The 23,473-nt window shown below is 33.2% G+C and overlaps 2 protein-coding genes across 2 annotated transcripts; both read left to right on the forward strand.

The window, feature by feature from the left end:
- The first annotated feature begins 4,076 nt into the window (after window positions 1-4,076).
- On the forward strand, window positions 4,077-7,632 carry LOC131006153 (cationic amino acid transporter 7, chloroplastic-like). Its single transcript, XM_057933324.1, has 4 exons — window positions 4,077-4,749; window positions 4,948-5,296; window positions 5,432-5,666; window positions 6,842-7,632. The coding sequence occupies exons 1-4, from the start codon at window positions 4,142-4,144 to the stop codon at window positions 7,399-7,401; spliced, it is 1,752 nt and encodes a 583-aa protein (XP_057789307.1). The 5' UTR covers window positions 4,077-4,141; the 3' UTR covers window positions 7,402-7,632.
- Window positions 7,633-19,475: 11,843 nt separating this feature from the next.
- LOC131006154 (ribonuclease H2 subunit A) lies at window positions 19,476-22,436 on the forward strand. Its single transcript, XM_057933325.1, has 8 exons — window positions 19,476-19,694; window positions 19,785-19,856; window positions 20,543-20,666; window positions 20,753-20,840; window positions 21,423-21,560; window positions 21,662-21,746; window positions 21,836-21,956; window positions 22,104-22,436. The coding sequence occupies exons 1-8, from the start codon at window positions 19,598-19,600 to the stop codon at window positions 22,276-22,278; spliced, it is 900 nt and encodes a 299-aa protein (XP_057789308.1). The 5' UTR covers window positions 19,476-19,597; the 3' UTR covers window positions 22,279-22,436.
- Window positions 22,437-23,473: the final 1,037 nt, after the last annotated feature.

A 23,473-nucleotide genomic window follows, 5' to 3' on the forward strand; every position in this document is an offset into this window, starting at 1 on the left:
TATAATAATTTGAGAACCTTTTGGCACTTCCATAGGTTAAAGTGACGTTTAAAAAAGCTTAAGAACTTTTCTATATTATATATTTATATTATATTGTGCAGAATTTATAAATGCCGCCAAAAACTTATATTTATAGTTCCCTTTTAAAGAAAAAATTAATTGGTTCGATCACAGTCCATTTAGTATTGCAGATCTCACTCTCATCCCTAACAATCTTTTTAATTCTCATTTATAAGCGTTATGAACTAATTAAACTCTCTTTTTATTATTATTATTATTATTATTATTATTATTATTATTATTATTATTATTATTATTATTATTAGGGCAAATTGCATGAAAATACCCCACTTTAATCCAAATTTGATTTTTTGACAATCTTTTTTTTTGTTGCAAAAATTTGAACGAGCTTTCAATTTGTTGTAATGTCCGTCCGGAGATATCTTTCAATTTTATAAAAAAATTAAAATAAAATAAAGTATTTTCTTATCAGTTTTTGTGGAAATTAATGTAAAAGAAATGAAATGTCGTGTTCGGGAAAAATTATAGACATTTGAGGTGGCTGTAAATTATAAATTGAAACCTCAAATATATGCAATTAATAGTCGGACTATGAAGATAAGGATGATTAACCAGTTAATTTTTCTTCTCCCTCTTTCTCAAAAAAAAAAAAAAAAAAAAAAAAAAACAGTTAATTTTTCCATTGAAAAAAATGCACTAATTGTAGTAAGACAAACTCAATTAATAGTCGGAGTATGAAGATAAGGATGCTCACCAAACATTATAAAGCGATCATTATTTGTCACTCATTATTTATATTTATACTTTTGTCACTCACTATAAAATGTACTCACAATTTGTGCTAACTAATTTTTGCACAATTATTTCTCATCTTAGGTAGTTCGATACCTAGCTATATGTACTAAATCAATTATGACATGAGAGTTATTTTAGATATTACACTTGGGTTAGTCAATGGTTAAAGTTTATGGGTTTAAATCCTACTAATATCTTTGAAGTTGTAGCATAATTTTTTTTTCAATGCTTCTATTTGCATAAAAATATGCTCTAATTATTTAAAATCAGTGGCGGACCCAAATAAAGCTTGAGAGGGGCATTATTATCGACATCGAATGTAAATCATCGTGTAAAACTTCGAATAAGATCCTCTGTCCTATAATTTACTGTGTTCCATCGTATCCCACGTTTAATTTGTTATAAATTTAACTACTTTTTAATTTTTATAAACAAACAATTATAAAATAGAGAAATTAAGAATGTGACACGATGTGATACAGTAAATTATGGGATATAGGATGGAAAATTATGGGATATAGGATCCATCCGGTAAAACTCCCACCACCAAATGAATTGAATGAAGATTAACTTTTTAAAATTTAGAAAACATATACTCACAAAAAGTGAATTACAAGAAAAATTAGTAAATACTTGCTAAAATTTTGAATTTTCATTACAAGAGTACTTCAAGCACATTATATATATTTTCCATTTTAGTAGTATTTCTAATATAAACAATATTTATTTTCTTCACGTAATTGTCTCTTATATCAAACTCGTAATTAATTTCTGGACCTCACATACTCAACTAAAGTACCTTTCGTAGCGACGTGCATTACTCAACACTCAAATCAAACTAATTTGTATTTTTCTACCTATTCCCAAAAGTTCCCAATATATTTTTTTTCACTAATCCAATAATTTATGATTTATTTGCTTGAAATGTGTAACCACATTTATTAAATTAACATTATTATACATTGAAGATGGACAATAGAACAAGAATGAGTTGGATGGGTGTAATAAACCAGTAAAATGTAAACTTGGTGCTCAACTTTTCATTTTGTCTTCTCATAATTAATTAGAGTTGTTAAAATGGAATTTTGCTCCATTCACTAAGTGGGTCTTTACATGCTCTAACTGTATGTTGATGTAATATTACACAAAAAAAAAATGTTTGATTTTTTTATATATATATAAAATTTGATATATTTAGTTTCATATTCTAACAATATTGCATACACATGTCAACTGTTAGATTCTAGAGTGCGCAAAAGAATAAATTAATATAAGACATCAAATTAATGAAATTAATTAATACAAGTGGAGACTTTTTTAACTGCTTATATCAATTTTATTGTTTATATATCAATGACTATGACCAAATTTGCAAAAGTTTATCACATTCTTATTAGTAGCAGTCATTTTAATAAAATCTTGTAATTCCAGTTCAAAATTCATAGAGGCCATAGCCATAAATAATTTTAATTACAGTAATTCATACTGTATAAGAAACTGATTTTATCATATTTTTATATTAATAATGCCTGATGTCAAAGGTTTCGAACATCTTTAAATTTATTTATTCTTTCACCATAAAAAATAAAGTGTTTTATGGTTAAGGTTTGAGGTCAAGTATCTTAAGTTCGAGCCAAATATCACATAGTTTTTAAAATTATTTATTTTTCATTATTCTCGAAAAAGCGATAGTATAATGACATAATATAATAATATTAACCTACGTTCATAATCTTCACCTTTATATCGGTATTAGCTGTATAACTCACATGACTACGGTCCCCAAGGGGACACTAAGCGATGCGACCTCCTATGTGTGAACAGTGAGGTCCCAGGTTCAAACCTCACTGCTCCTCCCCCAACTCCCCCAAGTCAAAAAAAACTCACATGACTACGTATCACGCGATTGTGTTATGGCCGTTCACGATCATATGGCGATCTTACGCATAATAAAAGTTTTTTAGTTACTTTAATCAAAATTTATTGAGCTAAAGTTACAAATAAAAATACTTTTAATAAATTATCCATAATCTTTACTTTTATATTAGTATTAACCGCGGAATTCACATGACTACAATTGCATTTAATTAAAAATATAACATTATACAATATTGCCATGACTGTATTATACAGTTGCATTTAATTAAAAATATAACATTATACACAATAATGTCAACATAAACCTCAAGTCCTTCGTGAGTAATAAACCGTTGCAATCGAGTTGAATGCATCGGATAGAATTCTCAAAAATCTTCTTCAACAAACTTGAATTTTTCAAGATATTAATTTTCAATACCAAATCCTCAAAAACTAGAAATTGATATGGAGGCAAAGAAAGGGGAGAAAAGAAACTTAAAAAGAGATTTTTTGTGTTAGACCTTTATTTGGATCTTATGTTCATATATGAATTCAATTAACACACTCAATCCCAAATAAAGTTTAAAATATGCAAACAAATGTTTGTATTAAGTAAAAATAAAAATAAAAATTACGAACATTATAACTCAATTATATTAATCACTTACATTAAGGGTGAGAAACCCACATTATAACTCTCACATTCCCAAACATTAAAAAAATAATAATAACATTTTTTTTAAATTGAAAGAGACTACTATCATCTAATCAAATAAATCACACACACGCAAACAAGACTACTATTCACACGAAGGTGGAAAAATTATACTTCACTGCACACATGCAGGACCTCTACACCTCTACACCACACAAATGTGAGAAAATAATAAAAATAAAAATTGGACTTTTAAGCATAAAAATAACAAGATGAAACCAAGTGTATTCATAGTTTTTTGTGAAACCATTACGTCCTACTATTACATCTATATTTCAATTTCGTATTTCAACCCTAATACTGAATTATTATCTAATAAAAGTAAAATTAAATAATAAAAACAAGTATATATCTTAATTAGATTGAAAAATACAAAATTGAAATCAAAGAAAAATAAATAAAAAAATCAAGAGTGAGACACCACTGTTTTTCAAATAAAAATATCTACAATAAAAAGAGCCCCCCCAAAAAAAAATCTAATTCGTATCTTAACGGCAAAACGGAAATGCTTATTTCATGTTTAATAGCTATAAACCCATCTCTTTCCACTAATTTATAGTAACATCAAATTCAAAAGAAAAAAAAAACAATTATACAATGAATTGCGTTACTTTCACAATCCCCCCCCCCCAACCCTACCCCATCTACAGTAGCTATACATATACGTATATATATACACTTCATCGCCATCTTCATCCGCATTCCTCAATTCTCCATTTCCAGAGAGAGAGAGAGAAAAGAAGAAGAGAGATAATGGAAAGCCACTCCTCCTCCTCCTTCTCCACCTTCAATTCCTACCTCCACGCCCTCTCCGACACCCCGCGCCGCCTCTCCCGCCGCGCCTGCTCCGTCTCCACCTCCTTCGAGGAGACGAGCCGGGCCCGCGCCCGCTCCGGCTCCGACATGCGCCGCAGCCTCCGCTGGCACGACCTCATCGGCTTCGGCGTCGGCGGCATGGTCGGCGCCGGCGTCTTCGTCACCTCCGGCCGCGCCAGCCGCCTCTACGCCGGCCCCGCCGTCGTCCTCTCCTACGCCATTGCCGGCCTCTGCGCCCTCCTCTCCGCCTTCTGCTACACCGAGTTCGCCGTCGAGATGCCCGTCGCCGGCGGCGCCTTCAGCTACATCCGCGTCACCTTCGGCGAGTTCCTCGCCTTCGTCACCGGCGCCAACCTCATCGTCGACTACGTCCTCTCCAATGCCGCCGTCGCCCGCGGCTTCACCGCCTACCTCGGCACCGCCCTCGGCCTCCCCGCCCACGCCAGCCTCCGCTTCACCGTCCACGCCCTCCCCGACGGCTACAACGAGATGGATCTCATCGCCGTCGCCGTCGTCCTCCTCCTCACCTTCGTCATCTGCTACAGGTTCCACCACATTATAATTGGTAGTGGGGGCTGAAGCCCCCCTTACTCTTTTTAAGTGTTTTATCGACTATTTTATAAATGCTACACCTGATGAAATTTATTTCGACTACGATCATATAGTATATGAAATTTATGGACTATTTCGTAAATGTTACACCTGATGAAATATATCTCGATTGCTTGTGTTTTTTTTGGCAGTACGAGGGAGAGCTCGTGGCTGAACATGGTGCTAACGGTGCTACACATTTTGTTCATAGTGTTTGTGATAGTGGTGGGTTTTTGGAGGGGAGATTTGAAGAATTTTACCGAACCCGGCAACCCGGAAAATGCGGGCGGGTTCTTCCCGTTCGGAGCCTCCGGCGTGTTTAATGGGGCGGCGATGGTGTACCTCAGCTACATCGGGTACGATGCCGTTTCGACCATGGCGGAGGAGGTCAAGAATCCGGCGAAGAACATTCCGATTGGTGTGTCGGGCTCCGTGATCCTCGTGACGGTTCTCTACTGCTTGATGGCCGCTTCGATGTCCGCGCTCCTCCCTTACGACAAGGTAAGGTACACCTCTCGATGCACGTGGTACAACCATTCCCCCGTTGGAAAAGGGGCGGGAGCCACGTATTTCATTGGGTGTAGCATCCAAGTCCGCGTCAATCTGACTAATTAGATAAAATTTTGTTGGTGGCAGATTGACGCGGATGCCCCCTTCTCGGGGGCATTCGAGGCGGGCGCGGCCGGGTGGCGGTGGGCGGCGAACATGATCGGGGCCGGGGCGAGCATGGGCATCGTGACGTCGCTTCTGGTGGCGATGCTGGGGCAGGCGCGGTACATGTGCGTCATCGGGCGATCGTGCGTGGTCCCCGCGTGGTTCGCCCGGGTCCACCCGGCCACGTCGACACCGATCAATGCCTCCGCCTTCCTTGGTACGTCGGCATCTCATCATTTTTTGACACTCCCCCACCACCACACAACTTAGCCACTTTGGGCAACTTTAATTTTTTTGTTTTTCTAATTTTCTTTCCCTTTTTCGAAAAATATATATGGGGCTTCACTTTGCACATGATCATCATAGTACTTTGTAGCCTATAGTTTTTGGAATTTCAACGTGTGGTCCTAGGTTTTGAAGTCACATCATTTAGATTCGGGGACTAATAGTGCTTGAGGTGACATATGTTATTATTATTAGTAGTAGTACTATTTTATTTATATTTTATATGAGCATAATTTTTAGGGTCGGGATATAACATATTTTATACTACTGTTATAATATGAATCGCACCAAGTTATAATTATATATATAATTTTCTACGTTTAAAAAAAAATTAATATGAGGGTGAGAGGTTGAGATTAAGGCTTGATTTATATGAAGTTATGGGATTATATGTGATTTTATGAAATTATTTGTCTTGGTTAAAAAGGGTATGATTTTATCTTGAGAGCTCTGTTTTTGGTTTGTGGGGTCCTCTGTTTCATGCAAGAATGTGATAATTTTGTGTGATTAGTTGGAGAAATTTGAGTATAATTAACAATGCAGAAAAGGAAGAACTCCATTTCAATAATACCATCACATGTGAAGCAATTTATAGTGTAGAAGTAATGTCCATTTGGGTTTATTTCTTTTCTTATTATTATCCTTTCCCATGGGTTGTGAGTGAATCTCAATCTAAAAAATATGAGGTACCAAGATTAATGAGTGGCTATGGAAATTTGTTAGCTAGGTGGTCTAATGGTGTTTTTTTAGTATATTTTTCTAAAAAGGGAAAAGATATAGAAAATGATTGATGCTGCTAGTGTAGGGTGGCTGGGATAAAAATGGGAATGAATTATTCCTTAAAACTCAACAACTTGACTTTGGTAGATTTTGTGTAGCTATGGTGGTCTAGCTATGTCTTAGGCCACACCTAAATTATTCCAACATTATCTAGTTTGAAAGAATTTTCAGTCACAACTCAAAAGAATGAGTTCATTTCATTATCTATTATCCCAATCCATGAACTGTTTATACCTTTTTCAATTTCTTGTAGTTGTAGAACAAATGATTTTAAAGACCACATGTTCAATTCAATCTTTCTTATTGATCTCCAATGTCACACCTCAGGAATCTTCACCGCAACAATCGCCCTCTTCACGGACCTAAACATATTGCTAAACCTCGTCTCAATTGGGTCCCTCTTCGTGTTCTACATGGTGGCGAATGCGGTGATCTACAGGCGCTACGCCCCTCATGGAACGAGCAACCCGTGGCCGACCCTCTCCTTCCTCTTCTGCTTCTCACTCACCTCTCTCATCTTCACCCTGCTGTGGCAATTTGCCCCAGCAGGTAGGCCTAAGGCCTTCATGCTTGGGTCATGCGTTGCCCTAGCTTTGGGAGTTGTACTCTTGTTCCATTTGATGGTACCTCAGGCCCGAAAGCCCGAGTTTTGGGGTGTCCCATTCATGCCATGGATCCCTTCCATCTCCATATTCCTCAACATATTCTTGTTGGGCTCTCTTGATAAGCCTTCTTACGTGAGGTTCGGGGTTTTCTCGTGCCTTGTGGTGCTTGTCTATGTCCTCTATAGCGTGCACTCGAGCTTCGATGCGGAGAGGGATGGGATTCTTACCCAGAAGGCCGTCGAAGGCGCCGTGGAAAGTGGAGATGATGCTCAGAAAGTGTGAACCATTTTTTTCTTTCCTTTCTTGACTAGTTTACCTTTGTTATGTTGTAATAACTTTAGAGAGAAAAGAATGAAAAAGAAAAAGGAATAGCAAAGTGTATAGTTTGTTTTCTTAATTAGGGATTTTTAGGTTTGGAATCCCTTTTGTGCATATGATGTAGTCATTGATCAAATCAATTCTTGTGCACCTTTAAATGAAAAAGAATCATAAAGTCAAAGAAATTTATAAGGTTCATCTCTCTCCCACTCTTGGCCCGACTACGAGGACGAGCAGACATGAGCGATAACCCAGGGCCAAAAATTCAAGTTTCTTGTTTACTAGTTATAAAGCTTAAACTCAAACTTTAAGTAGAGTTCAAAATTTTATATTCGACGCGATATTCGATTCAATCTATTGAATGTAAAGCGCCATTTTTATGATCAATAGATATTTTTTTTATATGAGGGTCACTTTACGTCTTTACGATAATAGAAACATGACTAATTTTTATTGCTTCGTCTCAACCTTCCTTTTATCGTGATCGATCTCCCTCTCCCTCTCCCTCCCTTCTCTCTCTTGTTTACTTTATCTAGTGAGATTATAAACTATAGAGAATGGAAAAGTGAGATTTGAAGGAGGAATAATTTGCTCTTTAATTTTCTTTCGGCTTTGGAGTAGTATTTGTTAAGTCCAAGATTCCAAGTGAGCGTGAACAATGTGGTGTAAAAGCCGCGATTCTTGGAATTAAAGGAAATGAGGCTGAAAAGTGAGAAGTTGTTACTTAAAAAAATTAATAATTTCACTTTCCAATCTAAAAACAAATGAGTATTCCATGATCCATCATGTATGAAAAAAGTTGGTTCTCGATCCATTATCGGTGAATTTATTGGCTCAATGACTGGAATATACAATGTTAGTCATTGAATGTGTCTAATTAATTGAAGCATGGCATGATATGACTTGTCTATGTTATATTTGGCAATGAACTATCGAATATGGTATCTATTAATTATATTTTCGTACATTCGAATGCCATTAGTCGTGTGATGAGTGGTGGATTTTTTAGTGATTAAAGGCTTGAAAGAAATTGTATGGAGGAGTCTTGTGGAGAATCGTCTCATTGTGTGATGGTTTCACATCTAAATAAAATGAAATAGTAGTGGTGGATCCAGAATTTTGTATTTGAGGGTGCGACAGTCTACAAATAAAAGCGGAGAAGAATGCGGGATAGGTCTGAAACTCGAACGGCGGACGATGAGAAAATTGAAGAGAAATTTGAATGTGCGGAGAATATTTTTCTAAGCTCTCTCTCTCTCTCTCTCTTTCTGACCTCTCTGCGTACTGAAAAGGAAATGAAGGAACGGGTACGATAATTTAAGTATATACCTTTTTTGGTACAGTTCTACCCCTTTGCACCGTTGTCGCTATGCCTATACCAAATGATATACTTCCTCTGTCCCATAAAAATATGTATAATATGGGACGACACATATTTTAAAAAATTATGTAAAGTGTAATGAGAGTAGAGAAAGGAAAGGGTCTCATTTTAATTGTGATATTTAGTGGGAACTACTATAAATGAGGTATGCATATTTTTATGGGACAGACGAAAAAAGAAAACTCTGCGTGTTTTTATGGGACGAATTGAATATTAATCAAGGTGTTAAATGTCTCGAAGACATTAATGTTAATTCAAATTACAATTATAACACCGATTTTAGAATTTGACCATATGATATTTAACCTTTTGATTTGTTGTAATAAGGATCATCCTCAAATTTCATACCAACACATTCAATTAATTTTAAATAAATTAATACAAAAATAAAAAAAAATCAAAATTTTTAATTTTATTTCTAAGAAAATCTATAAGAAGGCACCCGTTTCAATATTAAGTTCATAGCCATTTAAAACTTGACTAAGCTCAGTCAAAAAGACTGGATGATATATATAGTGAGGGATAAATTAATTTTTTTTTTGAAAAAGAGGAATAAATTAATTATATGGGCCTTTTGTTTAATCTTCCTCGATTTTCAATGACAATTGAAACCTTTTTGTTTCTTCGTCTTGTAATATTAATAGGGCCCTTTTAGACAGAATCAGCATTTTGTGGATTATTTGGTCCCATTTACATATGTGTTGGATTTATGGGCCCCACCTAATATTTATGTCACATCGATTTAGTTGCTAATTTTTTGTGAGCATGACGTCTATGTACTTTGGAAATCAATTTTATTTTAGGTATAAGAGATACCCAACTTTTATAAAAAAGAATGATAACACAAACTAATTATTGATATTTCGTTTTATTTAGAGTTTACCCGAAATTGTGTTGAACTCCTTGAGGACATTTTGGTTTTAGCCATCAGACATGATTGATAAAATAATTAAATATATAATTTGTATAATTTAGTCGGTGATAAATAATTTCATTCGTCTTATAATTTTCAATTGACTGATTATTTATCAATAAAAAATTAAATTGATTATTTAATAATCCACCAAATCCAACGCCTCACTGGTATATTAATAAAAATTTAATCAAAATGAATTTACCCAAATAATATAATAATAGTATGTCGACCTTTTTATCGGGTTGCTTGATTTTTTTTTTCTTTTAATAAAATTTTTAATTCAGCAATAGTATATCGGCCTTTTGATTTAATTTGTAGCGTCACATTGATATTTTGAAACATTACATGCAAATTGTAACTTGAGAGTGTGATTGTGCTATATAAGTTACTATGTCACTTAACTTTTTAGTTTCATATTTTTAGGTATAAATAATAAATTCATAATACGATTTTTTGTCTGCGAACAGTGAGGTATAGGGTTCAAACTCCATCGTTCCAATTCTCCCTAAATAAAATAAAAAATAAAAGGGTACATGAGTAGGTAATCATTACTTGCTATTTATCATAATACTGTATTATTGTTTCATTGTTTTAGCATGGAATCCACCTAATTAAACATAACCAAATGAAAGGGTCATATTTAGCTTATCTCTAAGATAGCATAGGATTCTAGTGATTGATGCTAATCATTCACTTTTAGCTTTTCTAAGGTAATCTTCCTTTCCAATGAGTCTAAATACTGCCACCCAACAAAGATATATATATTAAACACCTATATACTTTTAATCTTCGATCACTAAGAAATACTTTTGAGTATTCTCGACTCTAAATAATGAAAATTAATTAGAAGCCACCTCCAATACCAATATATAATTAAAATTAATGAAGATTATAAATTATATATACCTACATTACAATGGTGGAGTATTACTATATTATTTTATTTATGTAATTTTATATAGAATTTCATGCATGTAACATCATCACCACATAAAGTTAACTACAATAGTTTTTAACAGCGGTGGAGCCAGGATTTTTTTTATTGGAGGGAGGGGCTGAATTTGCACGAGAGTTCAGGGGTGATGGGCCTAGCCCCCGAATCATTTTTTTTGAACATTTCGTATATTTTTTTATTACTTAAAAAATATGCATAATAATAACGAACAACAATTTTTATAGATCAAGTAATTTAAATACATTATAAAAGAAGACATAATAATAATAGTAACAGACATTTATTTTCATTGATTTAACAACAGGTATGAATTAATCACATGAAAATCCACCTTTATGTTTGTTAAAAAAATATCGTTCCATTTCTTATAAAAGTAAACTAATTTTTGTTAATAATAAATATAGAAATTAACATTAAATTCATTAATCATAAACTACATTTTTTCCAAATTAACTATACATTTTTTCAGTCCTTGTTTTAGAGAGAGAGAGAGAGAGGGATGATAATTATGGAATTTTGGTATTACCATTTTCTTTATTTTATGGATAAATAATACTTATAGCATTTCGATATTGTACCTAGCTTAATAAAGAAAAAATGCTATAAAATTAAGCAAAGTGAGAGACTAATTCTGTAACAGCCAAATGTCAAGTTAAGACGTCTTTCTTTCTTGCCTAAGAATTCGATACTATTCTTCTTATCCAATTTTTCCACTAAGAATAATTATACTTTTCATCTCTCTCGTACCACAAATCGTACGATTCAAAAAAAAAAAAAAATCACATCCCTAAAAATAACCGCATAATAAGAACTCGTTTGGTACGAATGATTAGGGTGTAGAATATACCTATGACATCTTAATATTTTTTTTAATAAAAAGTAATACGAAACACAATCCTTTATAAATAAAAAACTCGAAAATATTATATTGATTTGAGGGGTTCTGTATACCATCTCTGTAGGTGGTATACGTAATACAAATCTTAATTCTAATTATAGTATGTATTGAGAGAGTATGGTATACATAATCCCTCAAATTGATATGTGCCAAGAAAAGTGTATTGGGTATGCAGAACCCCTCAATATGTCTGAGCCTGTCAAATACTCCATCTGTCCACGAAAAGAACTTCCTAGAAGGGAGTGACACAGATCTTAATAAAATATTGTTCAGTGTATTGAGAGTAGAGACAAAGTTGTTGAATGTATTGAGAATAGTGAAAAATTATTAATTAGTAGTAGTAATTTATTGTGTTGGTGAAAAATGAAGGAAGAATGAGATATTTTTAAGTGGTGCGGTATAGTCCCAAAATAAGTTGGAAGTTTTTTTGAGGACGTCACAAAAAGAAAAAATAAGAAGTTTTCTCGTGGACGAAGGGAGTATAATTTATCTATCTTGTATGATTTGCATCGGTCACAATTAATTTTCCAAATATGATATAATTTATATTAATTTGAATATGATCTAGTTTGTATTAGTTTAGATAATTTTTCATTGTGTGTTGTAAAAAAATGAATGCAAAATGAACATTTTATGTTTTAAATATTTTATCTATAAGATGAAGTATGAAATTATATATATAGTAATATTAATCCAATTCTTCTAGTCCCACTCATTTTATGGAATTAATTACTTTTATATAAGCCCAAGATTCATTAGAGTTGTGAATAATTATCTTTAGCTTGAACCTCATGATGGCTGATTAGACCGACTCCCGCGAGCTAATTAATTAATTGGTTAATTATGATCTCTAATGCTAATTAATAATTAATTATGTACATGTCATGGGCCAATAACTACATATAAAATCCTCTAGAAAAAACTACACGTAAAATTGTCGGGAATAGAACACCACTTCAAATATTGTTTGTCATATGATTAATATAATAAATTTACGGGTTAGGTTATTATGAGAAAAATAAATCTACGCAGTCAAATTGTGGCCACCTACGAACTACTTTCAACAGGAAAAATTTGATTTATTTAATTTAATTTTTAAATAAAATATAATTTAATTATTTTACTGTATTGTCTATATTGTATTTATTTCTGTATTTTTAAAATAACTAAATTTTATATAATTTTTTTTTCTATTTAACTAATTTGTGGGTGCCACAATGTGACTGTTTAGCATCACTCTAATGAGAATGTCTGTTTTCGTAAGAAATAAAAATAACGAATAAGTCAGTAAACCGAGAATTCGTCGATTCGTCGTCTAAAGTTTTGCCCTAAATCTAAATTCTCAAGTTGCAAATGGGGTTGCCAATAAATAAAATCACTGTCCCCCACTAATATTAACACATGTGGTTAAAAATACATGAAATTCCACGATGGATGGCCTTCATTTCAAGTGTAGTACTGCACAAGAATTTGCTCTCATTGCCAATGAATTTGTTGGTCGACATTTTTAACTTTTTTTTTTCTTTCTTTCTTTCCTTCTCCAATTTCTTCCCCATTCATGGTGAAATTATTACAAATGGATGGTTTGGGGTTTGTGGGGGCAAAGTTGAAAAAGGATAAAGTAGTTGGATGTGAGTCAATATAATCGAATCGAGCTAAATTGGACATATCATTTTGAAATTAATATTTTTGTTATGATATTTTTGAATTTGATTGATGTGGCTAGGGTTGCGAGTCTCAATTCGACTTATCATTTTCAAAATCTTTAATTTTGTATTTGATTTGATGTGGGTAGGGATGACTATGAGCACTGGCGGAGCTAGGGGTGGGGCAGGGGGGTCACTGGGCCCCCCTGGAATTTTAAAAAATACTAGGATATTTTCGTAATTTTATATTAAAAATAAAAAATATATAATTTTATCTACATCTTTATCTTGTTGAGCTATTTTATATTGTAATTGAAATGTAAACTTTAAAGTTAAGACCTTTAGAATAAGTAAACACATAATTAATTTATGCATATCATGCTTGGATTGGATTCTAGAGATTTATTTTTTGAATCTGATATTGAAAGTTACTTTGCCTTACAAAGTTTCATGGGATTTTGGAAAATAAAATCACGAACTATTTTGAATTTGCAATTTTAACGTCTTTTGAGTGTGGCGAATTAAATCACTATTTTTTCAAGTTTTGCAATTTTGTCCCTCAATTTTTTTCGATCGCTAGAGTGTTGAATTGGATTTACGTGAATTAGTAAAGACGATAACGTTTTTGTGAGGCCTAAACGACATCGTTTCGTACCATTTCAATTAAAAATTTCTCCAAATTAGAAAGAGATTGTATCATGTATTTGCACTATATATAATATTCAATATTTAGTAATTTTATTGCAAAATACATCGTAACATGAATATGAGCTTGAAAATCTGTTAAAATGAGTTTTTTGTAATTTAAATAATATTATAATTGTGTTATTGATTATCATTTATTTTAATTTAATTTAATTTATTTTATTTTTATTTTTTAATTTAATAATTAATTTTCTTTAAAAAAAAAATTGGGCCCCCCTGAATTGAAAGTCTGGCTCCGCCCCTGACTATGAGAGTCAATGAAATCGAATCGATTGAGTTGGATGTATCATTTTGAATGCCTCTATTTTTTAATGATCGATATTTTTTTGATAAATTAACAGTATTAAATAAAGAAATTTAAAGATCGCGCCACTGGGGACTCGTACCTTTTTTTTTTTAATTTGATTTTCTCTTGCCCAAGTTAGTTTAGTGAAATTTTATTTATGTATTTATTGGGGAGAAGAATTTGCCTATAATAGTATAAAATTTGATACTTAATACTTTTTTTTTTGATAAAAAATTGATACTTATACTTGATAAAGTGATAAGCATATGAGCCATCCAACAATTATAGAATATATATATATATATATATATATATATATATATGAAGAGGTTCTAATAAAAACCTCTGTTAAAATGAGAACTAGGAACCTAATCTTGACCTTTTAAATATTAGATCTAATGGTTAGGATTTAGTCAACAAAAGAAACTGTGCATCTATTATATTTTACTGTGCAATTAAAAAATATGCAATTTATGCAATTGAAACCAACAATGCAAAATACTCAAGCAAATCGAAATTGTGCATCTATGCAATTGAAACTGTGCATCTATGCAATCGAAATTGTGCTATATATATATATATATATATATATATATATATATATATATATATATATATATAGGGGCGCGCTCCAGTGAGACCCCCTTATTTTTCGTGTAACACGAGTACAATGAATAAGGCATATAATACTAATGAACAAAACGTATATCTAATGAACAAGATGTATATATTGATGATTTTTTTTTTAAAAAAATTCGTAATGAATAAGACATATATACTGATGAACATGGCTGTATATATTGATGAACAATGCAGTATATAGTGATGAATAACAAAATTTAAAATATTCTGCTCCCTCCAGGATTCGAACCCTGCGAAAAAAAATCACCCTCCAAATACAATATCAGCCATAGGATTGATAAAATAAACGCACCAGATCGTGTCCTAAATCTCACTAAAATTAGGGGGTCTCATTGGAGCGGCCCCCTATATATATATATATATATGATACGTTTGAACTAATTTATTTTTGCCCACCTTTATTGTATAAATATGCTCTTTTTTTTGTATAAATATGTTGAATACCACAAGCTTTAATTTCACTAATGTTTTCAATTGGAGTATTTTATACAATATGTTTAGCGGATTAATTGCTACATATAACACCCAATTACATTCCCACATATAAAAAAAAATAGTATAAGTACTACCATAATGATATTTTGAAATAAAAACTATATACAAACAAAATAAAGTGCGAGTCATTGTAAAAGAAATGCAGTTTTATGCTATGCACTTTAAATTTATACTTTGTAAAATAAGTTGGGAGTCATTTTGTACTTTTTAATTATTATATGTATTAACAATTTAACATCTTGTTTTGTCTATTGTGATTGTGACATATCTAAGTGGCCTGATTGCAATTACCATTAATCCAACCACACAAAAAAAGTCTACTTTTGATATTTTCTCCACAATTCAAAAGTTGGAAAATCTACTCACTTTTGATAATTTTTATCCATTTCTAGAAAAAGGTCTATCCATAAATGGGAAGAAAATTTTGAGGAATTTAGGTCATGAAATCCATTAATGGAGCTTTTAATGTGTCTTTTTGTCCTCTCTATACTTAAACTTAATTATCTTCCAACTAGTGAGATATAAATAAATTTTCTTCATAAATTTTGTATATACCTCATCACACTCCACTTGTCATATTATTGATCCAATCCCCACATGATCGTAATCGACATGCATAGCTAGTATAAGTTAATTATACACATGAATTATATACTAATTACTAAAAATTAATTAGGTCAAATTACATTTTTCTCATACACTTGCTCTAAATTTTGAGGTGGTCTTGAGTACAACCGAGTTGTACCTGCACTTAGGTCCCGACCCACACCCTGACCTGAACCGTATAAATAACACTATTTTGAATGCAGGTCAACCCGGTACGGTACACCACCCGGTTGTACCCAAGCTTTTGAGCTAAATTTTTTATCAGGTAATTAATCCATCCGTCTACGAAATATCTTCATATTTTGTCATTTTCGTCCGTTCACAAAATATATTTATAGTCAGTTTTTGGAAACAATTATACTAACTATTATCCTTATAATTTTCACATATTTACACGCATCGCTACTAATGGACCCACATCACTTTTTCTAATTTGTGGAACCTCTTCTCCGCTTATTAAAATCTGTGCTGAATCCTCTTGTGAAAATGTTTCATGGGCGAGGAAAGTATAAGATAAAACTGAACTATAAATTAGGGTATGTAAAAAAATCGAACATGTGATCCTCTATTGATATTATAAAGTAAATCGTATATATCACTTTTTTTTGTTGATAAACTACATAAGTAAATAAAAAAAATTTTAAAGACCGTAAAACGGAAAATTTGATGCCAGGATCTCGGATCTTAAGCATTAACCTCCTATCGCAAGGCCAACACAAATTATTATCACTTCTTATAAGGTAATAACTTATTTAAAGGTGCATGCTACATAGGGTTGTTTTTTTTTCAGATGAAAAAGAAGCTAGGTAAATAATACTCCATCCGTCCGTGAAAAAGAGTCCTACTTACCTCATTTTTTTTGTCCATGAAAAGGAGTCCCATTTAACTTTTTGAACCATCACATCATACATTTTCTCTTACATTTAACTATAAATTGTACTTTTATTCAACTTTTTAACTAAAAATGTACTTTTATTCTACTTTTTTGCACTAATAATACCCCTACAAATTATACCTTTATCTCACTTACACCTACTTTAACAATTTTCTTAAAACTCGAGCCGAACCCCAAATAGAACTCTTTTTCATGGACGAAGGGAGTACAACATGTGGAAATGTGCATTATATATATAGTATGATTTCTAACAATTCAAGATTCATTATGGATTTGTCGAGACAGGGAATGGTGGAAATTTTGATAATTTCTTGGATTGTGTAATGATAACAAATGAATGTGGAGGCATATATATATATGCACATATATCCTAATCCACTTGTGTTGTTTAAAGTTGCAATTTAGTGTGAGAATCAATCATTAGCCTGTGATTGTGTATATCCTCGAAGCTGCCTTGTTTCTTTCTTATAAAGGTTGTATTATCACTAGGGATTACACAAGAAAACAAAAAATAAAAAAACAAAAAAATTAAAGACAGAAAAAAAGATGACAAGCAAATTCGATGGGATTTTTTTGATAAGACATCAGAGAAATAGGATTTCTGGGATCCAGCTAGGGCTTTTTGGATTTATGTTGTCGGCGTTGTTGGTTCATTAAATTTGTGGTATATTTGCTATATGAATATTTAGTTGTTGGATATTATGGAATTAAAAATTAAATAAGACATGTTGTAACATGTTGCACCATTAGGGATGACAATCGGGTACGACGGGTACGGATAGTGACTATCCATACCCATACCCATGAACTAAATGGATAGTGGTTGCTACCCACGAAACTATCCATGGATATCAAATGGTATCCAAACTCGCTACCCGCGGATACACGCTACCCGTCGGGTATCCGCGAAACCCGCTATCCGACGGGTATCCGTCACCCACTATCCGACGGATACCCGCTATCCGCCGGATACACACGAAATAGAATTTAAATATAAATTTACAACAAATTTAATAGAAAAAAAAAATCAACATAAATAGTATAGTTCAAATCCACAAAGAACAATGTTTAAATTCAAATTCACAAAGAACAATGTTTAAATTCATCAACTAAAATATAAAATCCAACAAAGAACAATGTCTATAATTGCTCGACAGTAGAAATAGAACCCTCTTCATTGAACTCTTCTTCTTCATCTTCAAGACAAGTCCAAAAGCTTCCATTCTTTCCTTGACCTATGAAATAAGCAATTATTTACATTAGATATATGAAATAAAAGATTAATTATAATTATAAATTTACATACCTTCAAGTTGATTTCGTAGCCAATTTTGAGTACACATTAATGCTTCTAATAGCTTTGGTTTGAGACGACTGTGGTGCTCAATATTAGACTTTGGGCCTTATTGTTTGGGCCTATTTTAAAATATAAAATACTAGCCCATAATCTCAAAATATGTATTTAAAGCCCATATTTTATAGAATTTTTTGTGGATATTTGACGGGTAATTAACGGATAATTGACGGGTAATTGGCGAATATTTTTCGCGGGTAAACGGGTTTCGTGGGTATGGATAGTAAGTATCCAAACCCATACTCACGAACTAAATGGATAATGAATTGTACCCACGAAACTATCCGTGAATATCAAATAGTATCAAAACCCACCCTAATGGGTTCGGGTTTTCGCGGATATCCACTACCCGCGGGTAGATTGCCATCCCTATGCACCATGCAATATAATGTAGTAAAGGATTCGGATCGATCGAGACTCCATGCCGCGGATCGATCATGTTGCATGCAACATGTGACACCCTAGTTGTTGTCTTTGAATATAGAGTTGTTCTCGTATCTCAAAGATCAGCATCAATGTATTTGACAACAAGTCATATCTTGATACTTGTATATATATGTATATAATTTTCGAATAATAATTAAATGTCACTTAGTTAGTCTTAAATTCTTTATAATATCTTTCTTTATAACTATAATCACAAGCCTTTAAATTTTCATATCAATTCAAAAGTATATACTTCATACTTGAAGAGATCAAGAATGAGAGGAAGTATAAATATTTTTTACGTCGATGCATTGTTCTCACGGTATCGAAAAATATAATTCTCACGAATCACAATAATCACATCCCACATATAATTATATAAATATATATATTCTCTTTGCTAATTATTAGTATCACTTTAGGATATTGTTATCAAATCATATATATATTGTGTTGGTTGCCATAATTTCTGGCCCAAACAAATTGGGCCCAAAAATATGAACATTTTTTGCGGCCCAAAATTTGAGGCCCAAAAATATGAACATTTAAATGCAGTGGAGACCTTGAGCCCAGTCCATTATTATATACAGCTGGACTTGAGTCAGCCCAAAGAGAATTGCGAGAAATATGAGTTTAGTCCTAATTTATATTTATATTTTGCAAATGTAAAAAAGATCAATTTAAAAAAAAATCAAATTATCTAAGTAGACAATAATAAAATAAAGAAATAAAAGTTAATAGACATTTTTACGTCATAATAAAAGTCAGATATGTATTTTTTTTAATACCTTTTTCTATATTTTGTCTTTGCGAAGCAGAGTTCTATTTTGAGTTTTATTTATTTATTTATTTTTTATAAAAGAGAAAAAGAAAATACAAACTGAGGCAAGCAGCTGAAGACTGAAAGAGCGCGAAAACCCCTCTTTGTGGCGGGGAAAAGAAGGAAACCATAACGATGGGATCGGAGGCGCCGCCGCCGCCGCTGCTGCCGGAATGGGCGTCAGAGCCCTGCATAATGGGCATTGATGAAGCTGGCCGTGGCCCTGTGTTAGGTACTCGCAATTTCTCGCTTCATTCGCTAATTTCTCATTTCATTTGTTGATATCTGATTTGAATTGGAAATCCGTTTCTTTATTTTCTAGGTCCAATGGTCTATGGATGCTTGTATTGTGCGCTATCCTATCAAAAAACGCTCTCCACCTTGAGTTTTGCAGGTTTTTCCCCCACCTTTTTTTTTCTTTCAGTTTTTGTGATTTTTTTTCTCCGTTTTTTAAGTTGAGGTTCTTAGATTCTTAGTTGAAGTGTATGTTAGTAAGGTGCATTGTCTTTAATGATCGTTAGTTTTTTGCTGTTAATGTTGGGTGTTCATCAATTTTGATGATGAGCTAAGGAGGTTGGGAGTTTGTGTTGAAGGATTGCATCTATTTGCTGCTAATGTTGGGAGTAATTAGGTTTTGATTGCTTTCAAGTTTTATTTAATTTATCTTTGCTTGTAAAGATCAGTTTCTTTTACTGCTGATATTGAACTTATAGCATTTTGATTTTTGTGTGCATGTGTGTGACAGAAGTAGGTGAATTTTTTATCTTTTAAATCATTTCTCCTATCTCCCACACCAAGGGAAGAAAAATTAATGGAAACACTAACGGGCAAGCGCAAGCTTTGTTGGCAGGCTTCGTGCCTCGTGAGTGTAATAGAGTGTTTGAAAATGATCTACATTTGTACTCTCAAGCTTATCATTTAATCATTCATAGTAGAAAGAATAGATTCTTGTAATGATGCACAGCAACAGCCTATTAGATTTTTTGTCATTACTCCTGATTTACCTTCTTCTATGGGAGCAAACTCTTTTCTAAAATGACAAGATGTTTTTATCTGAATTCTCCATTCGTGTGAATGCAGACTCAAAAACTTTAAAAGAAGAGAAGAGGGAAGAGTTATTTGAGAATTTGAAGGCTGATGAATCAATCGGATGGGCTGTTGATGTCATAGACCCGAGAGAGTTGTCAGACAAAATGTTAAGAAAGTAACTATCAAACCTATGTTGTATTTTCCACAACTTATTTTTGTTTAAAAGCTTCATAACATTGTTTTGGCTCTCATTCTCTGCAGGAATAAGATCAATCTTAACGAAATTTCACATGAATCTGCCATGGGCCTCATCAGGAAGGCGTTGAACCTTGGTGTTCTTTTAACTGAGGTACAAGTCTTTTAACATTGTTATTTGTTGAACACAAGATAAACATGGTATTATTTTCAGACAAATCCACCAAATCTCATCATTTTCTTAATTGTATTATACACCCTTTTTTTTTTGATAAATTAACAGTATTAAATAAAGAAATTTAAAGGCCGCACCACATGGAACTTGAACCCAAGACCTTTGGCCTTAGGCATTAGCCCCTTACCGCTTGGCCAACACACGCACACGTATTATACACTCTTGGAATTTTGAAGAATGCTTCAAAAGCTGCAGTATATTGAATGCCTATTAGCACTATAGGACTATAAGGTCTTTTAATTCGTAAGCGTTACAATTGCTAACATCTAATATGGGACTGAAGTTTGCACTCTAAACTAGTCAAGAATCAAAATGGCTTTGGAATTGAAGACATATCCTGGCCTGAATCAAAATTTCTGCAAGAGTACTGAAGCTAAAACTAATTCTATAATATTCTGGCATAAAAGGAATTTGCACGTGGTTTACGTCGTAGGATGTCACTCTTTTTTACATTTAGCCTTTGACTCCTGCAACGCCTGTAACATCTTCTCGCTGATCCAGGTTTATTTGGATACTGTTGGAGATACTGAAAAGTATAGAGTGAAGCTTTCCGAAAGATTTCCTAATATCAAATTTGTGGTTGCTAAGAAAGCTGACAGCCTTTATCCTGTTGTGAGTGGTGCAAGTATTGTTGCAAAGGTAAACTTAATTTCTTCTAAGTCTTCCAGAAACAAGACACCCCTCTCGTTTGTGTATTTGTTGTGGGAACCTACTAGTTACACTGCTGCTATGCCTTTTAGGTAACGAGAGACAGAGCTTTGCGGGACTGGATGCCAGATGAGACTGCAGACCTTAGTAGGAATTTTGGGTCTGGATACCCTGGAGGTAGGTTTTCCTTCATAATTCACAAATTTCGTTGATTATTTATTCCTTTCGCTTCCTTCTCTCATGAACAAATTGTCATCTTCATATAGATCCACAGACCAAGTCCTGGCTGGAAGATCACAAGCACTCAGTCTTCGGGTTCCCATCTTTGGTTCGCTTCAGTTGGGGAACCTGCATGTCATATTCCAAAGATTTTGTCGACGTGTTATGGTTAGTCTATGATGCAATTGGAAAAAAAATTGTCAATGAGAAACCATTCACTCATTTCTTCTTAGTTTCAGTAAATCTATGCATTTTTCACCCTAGTTCGAATTGGCAAAAAATTTAACTGGTTCTGTGCTGTGATGATCATGGTAGGGAGTCCGATGCTGCTGATGAGGACGACAGTGGGAAGTCTAGCAAACGGCAAAAGAAGCTAACTAGTGTCGGCTTCACAACAGTAAAGAAAAGAAGTGAAGACATTGAATCGAGTGGGAAAGGTCGTTGCAAATTTTTTCAAGCTCGTAAACTCGAGCTACTTAGCCAGTTCTAGAGGTATGTTGATTATCTGTATCATGAACTCTCACATTTGAGTGATAATTAGTTAATCACTGTTCTCCAGCTGCTGCTGTAACAGTTCTTTCCATAACTTGAATGAATCCATTGTATTAATATGTTCTTTGTGTTGAAATGAATGATATAGTTATAGCATGGCATGAATTCTGCTGATGTGCTTCATATGAAGGATTATTTACATTTTTGTTTACTTGCCAAAAGAATTGCCAACTTTGATTCGATTTTGGTCTTGAGCATTAATCTCCTACCACTAGGCTAACACACGCACAAACCAGGGGGCTTAGCCCACTGGCCACCGGGTCCTCACTTAAGTGAAGTGACCCGGGTTCGATCCCTCTTAGGAGCGAATTGGAGATTGGAGATATAAGGTGGATTTTGGTGAATGAAGAGATAAGGTGGTTCTTGGAGCGAATTGGAGATTGGAGATATAAGGTGGATTTTGGTGAATGAAGAGATAAGGTGGTTCTTGGAGTGCATGGGGTACTAATTACTAACATTTAACATGACTTTGCCCGATCAAAAAAAAAAAAAAAGGCTAACACACGCACACAAATGTGTTGCTCTTTTTTAGGACTATTTTTTTGTGTACAGAGAGGGAGCATATTATTTTTTTTATAATTATTACACTTTTTGATTTATATATATATTTTTAAAAAATTACAAGAGGTATTTATTATATAATCAAAGGTGGAAAAACTACCTGCACGCTGGCGGAACAACTACCACATAAAACTGAAAAAATTACTCGCACACAGGCATTTGTCATTTGAATTAGGTCTCATCGTCCATTTTTTGGCTCGTAATATTATACCTCAAAATTTCCAAAGTAAAATATTATGGGTTGATCGTCTGTAAATACAGGAGTCCTAAAACTAAAAGTGGATTGTTTTTTCAAAAGTAAAAGCATTGATAAACGAATATGTGTGGATTTAATTCTATTTAGCAACAAAATAATTTATTTTATTTCGAACCGAGTTGATATAACCACTCAATAAATTAGTCCATAAAGTTTTCAAAAAAATAAAAATAAATTAGTGCATAAATATTCTGCTTAATCTTAAAATTATGCCTTTATAAATTCTAAAATAAATTATATGTCCGAATTGTCGAAATGGATTCTAGTTGGATATGATATGCCGTTAACTATGGAGACATATATTTGGATATATCAT

The sequence above is a fragment of the Salvia miltiorrhiza genome, chromosome 1 (assembly GCF_028751815.1).
Source record: "Salvia miltiorrhiza cultivar Shanhuang (shh) chromosome 1, IMPLAD_Smil_shh, whole genome shotgun sequence".
Taxonomy (NCBI): domain Eukaryota; kingdom Viridiplantae; phylum Streptophyta; class Magnoliopsida; order Lamiales; family Lamiaceae; genus Salvia; species Salvia miltiorrhiza.

Bases quoted from the DNA above. Each gene is read 5' to 3' on its own strand.
- LOC131006153 (XM_057933324.1), top strand. From the start codon at position 4,142: ATGGAAAGCCACTCCTCCTCCTCCTTCTCCACCTTCAATTCCTACCTC. The intron at 4,750-4,947 runs GTTCCACCACAT...TTTTTTTGGCAG, and splicing joins ACCTTCGTCATCTGCTACAG to TACGAGGGAGAGCTCGTGGC. The intron at 5,667-6,841 runs GTACGTCGGCAT...GTCACACCTCAG, and splicing joins CAATGCCTCCGCCTTCCTTG to GAATCTTCACCGCAACAATC.
- LOC131006154 (XM_057933325.1), top strand. From the start codon at position 19,598: ATGGGATCGGAGGCGCCGCCGCCGCCGCTGCTGCCGGAATGGGCGTCA. The intron at 19,695-19,784 runs GTACTCGCAATT...TTTATTTTCTAG, and splicing joins TGGCCGTGGCCCTGTGTTAG to GTCCAATGGTCTATGGATGC. The intron at 21,561-21,661 runs GTAAACTTAATT...TATGCCTTTTAG, and splicing joins GTGCAAGTATTGTTGCAAAG to GTAACGAGAGACAGAGCTTT.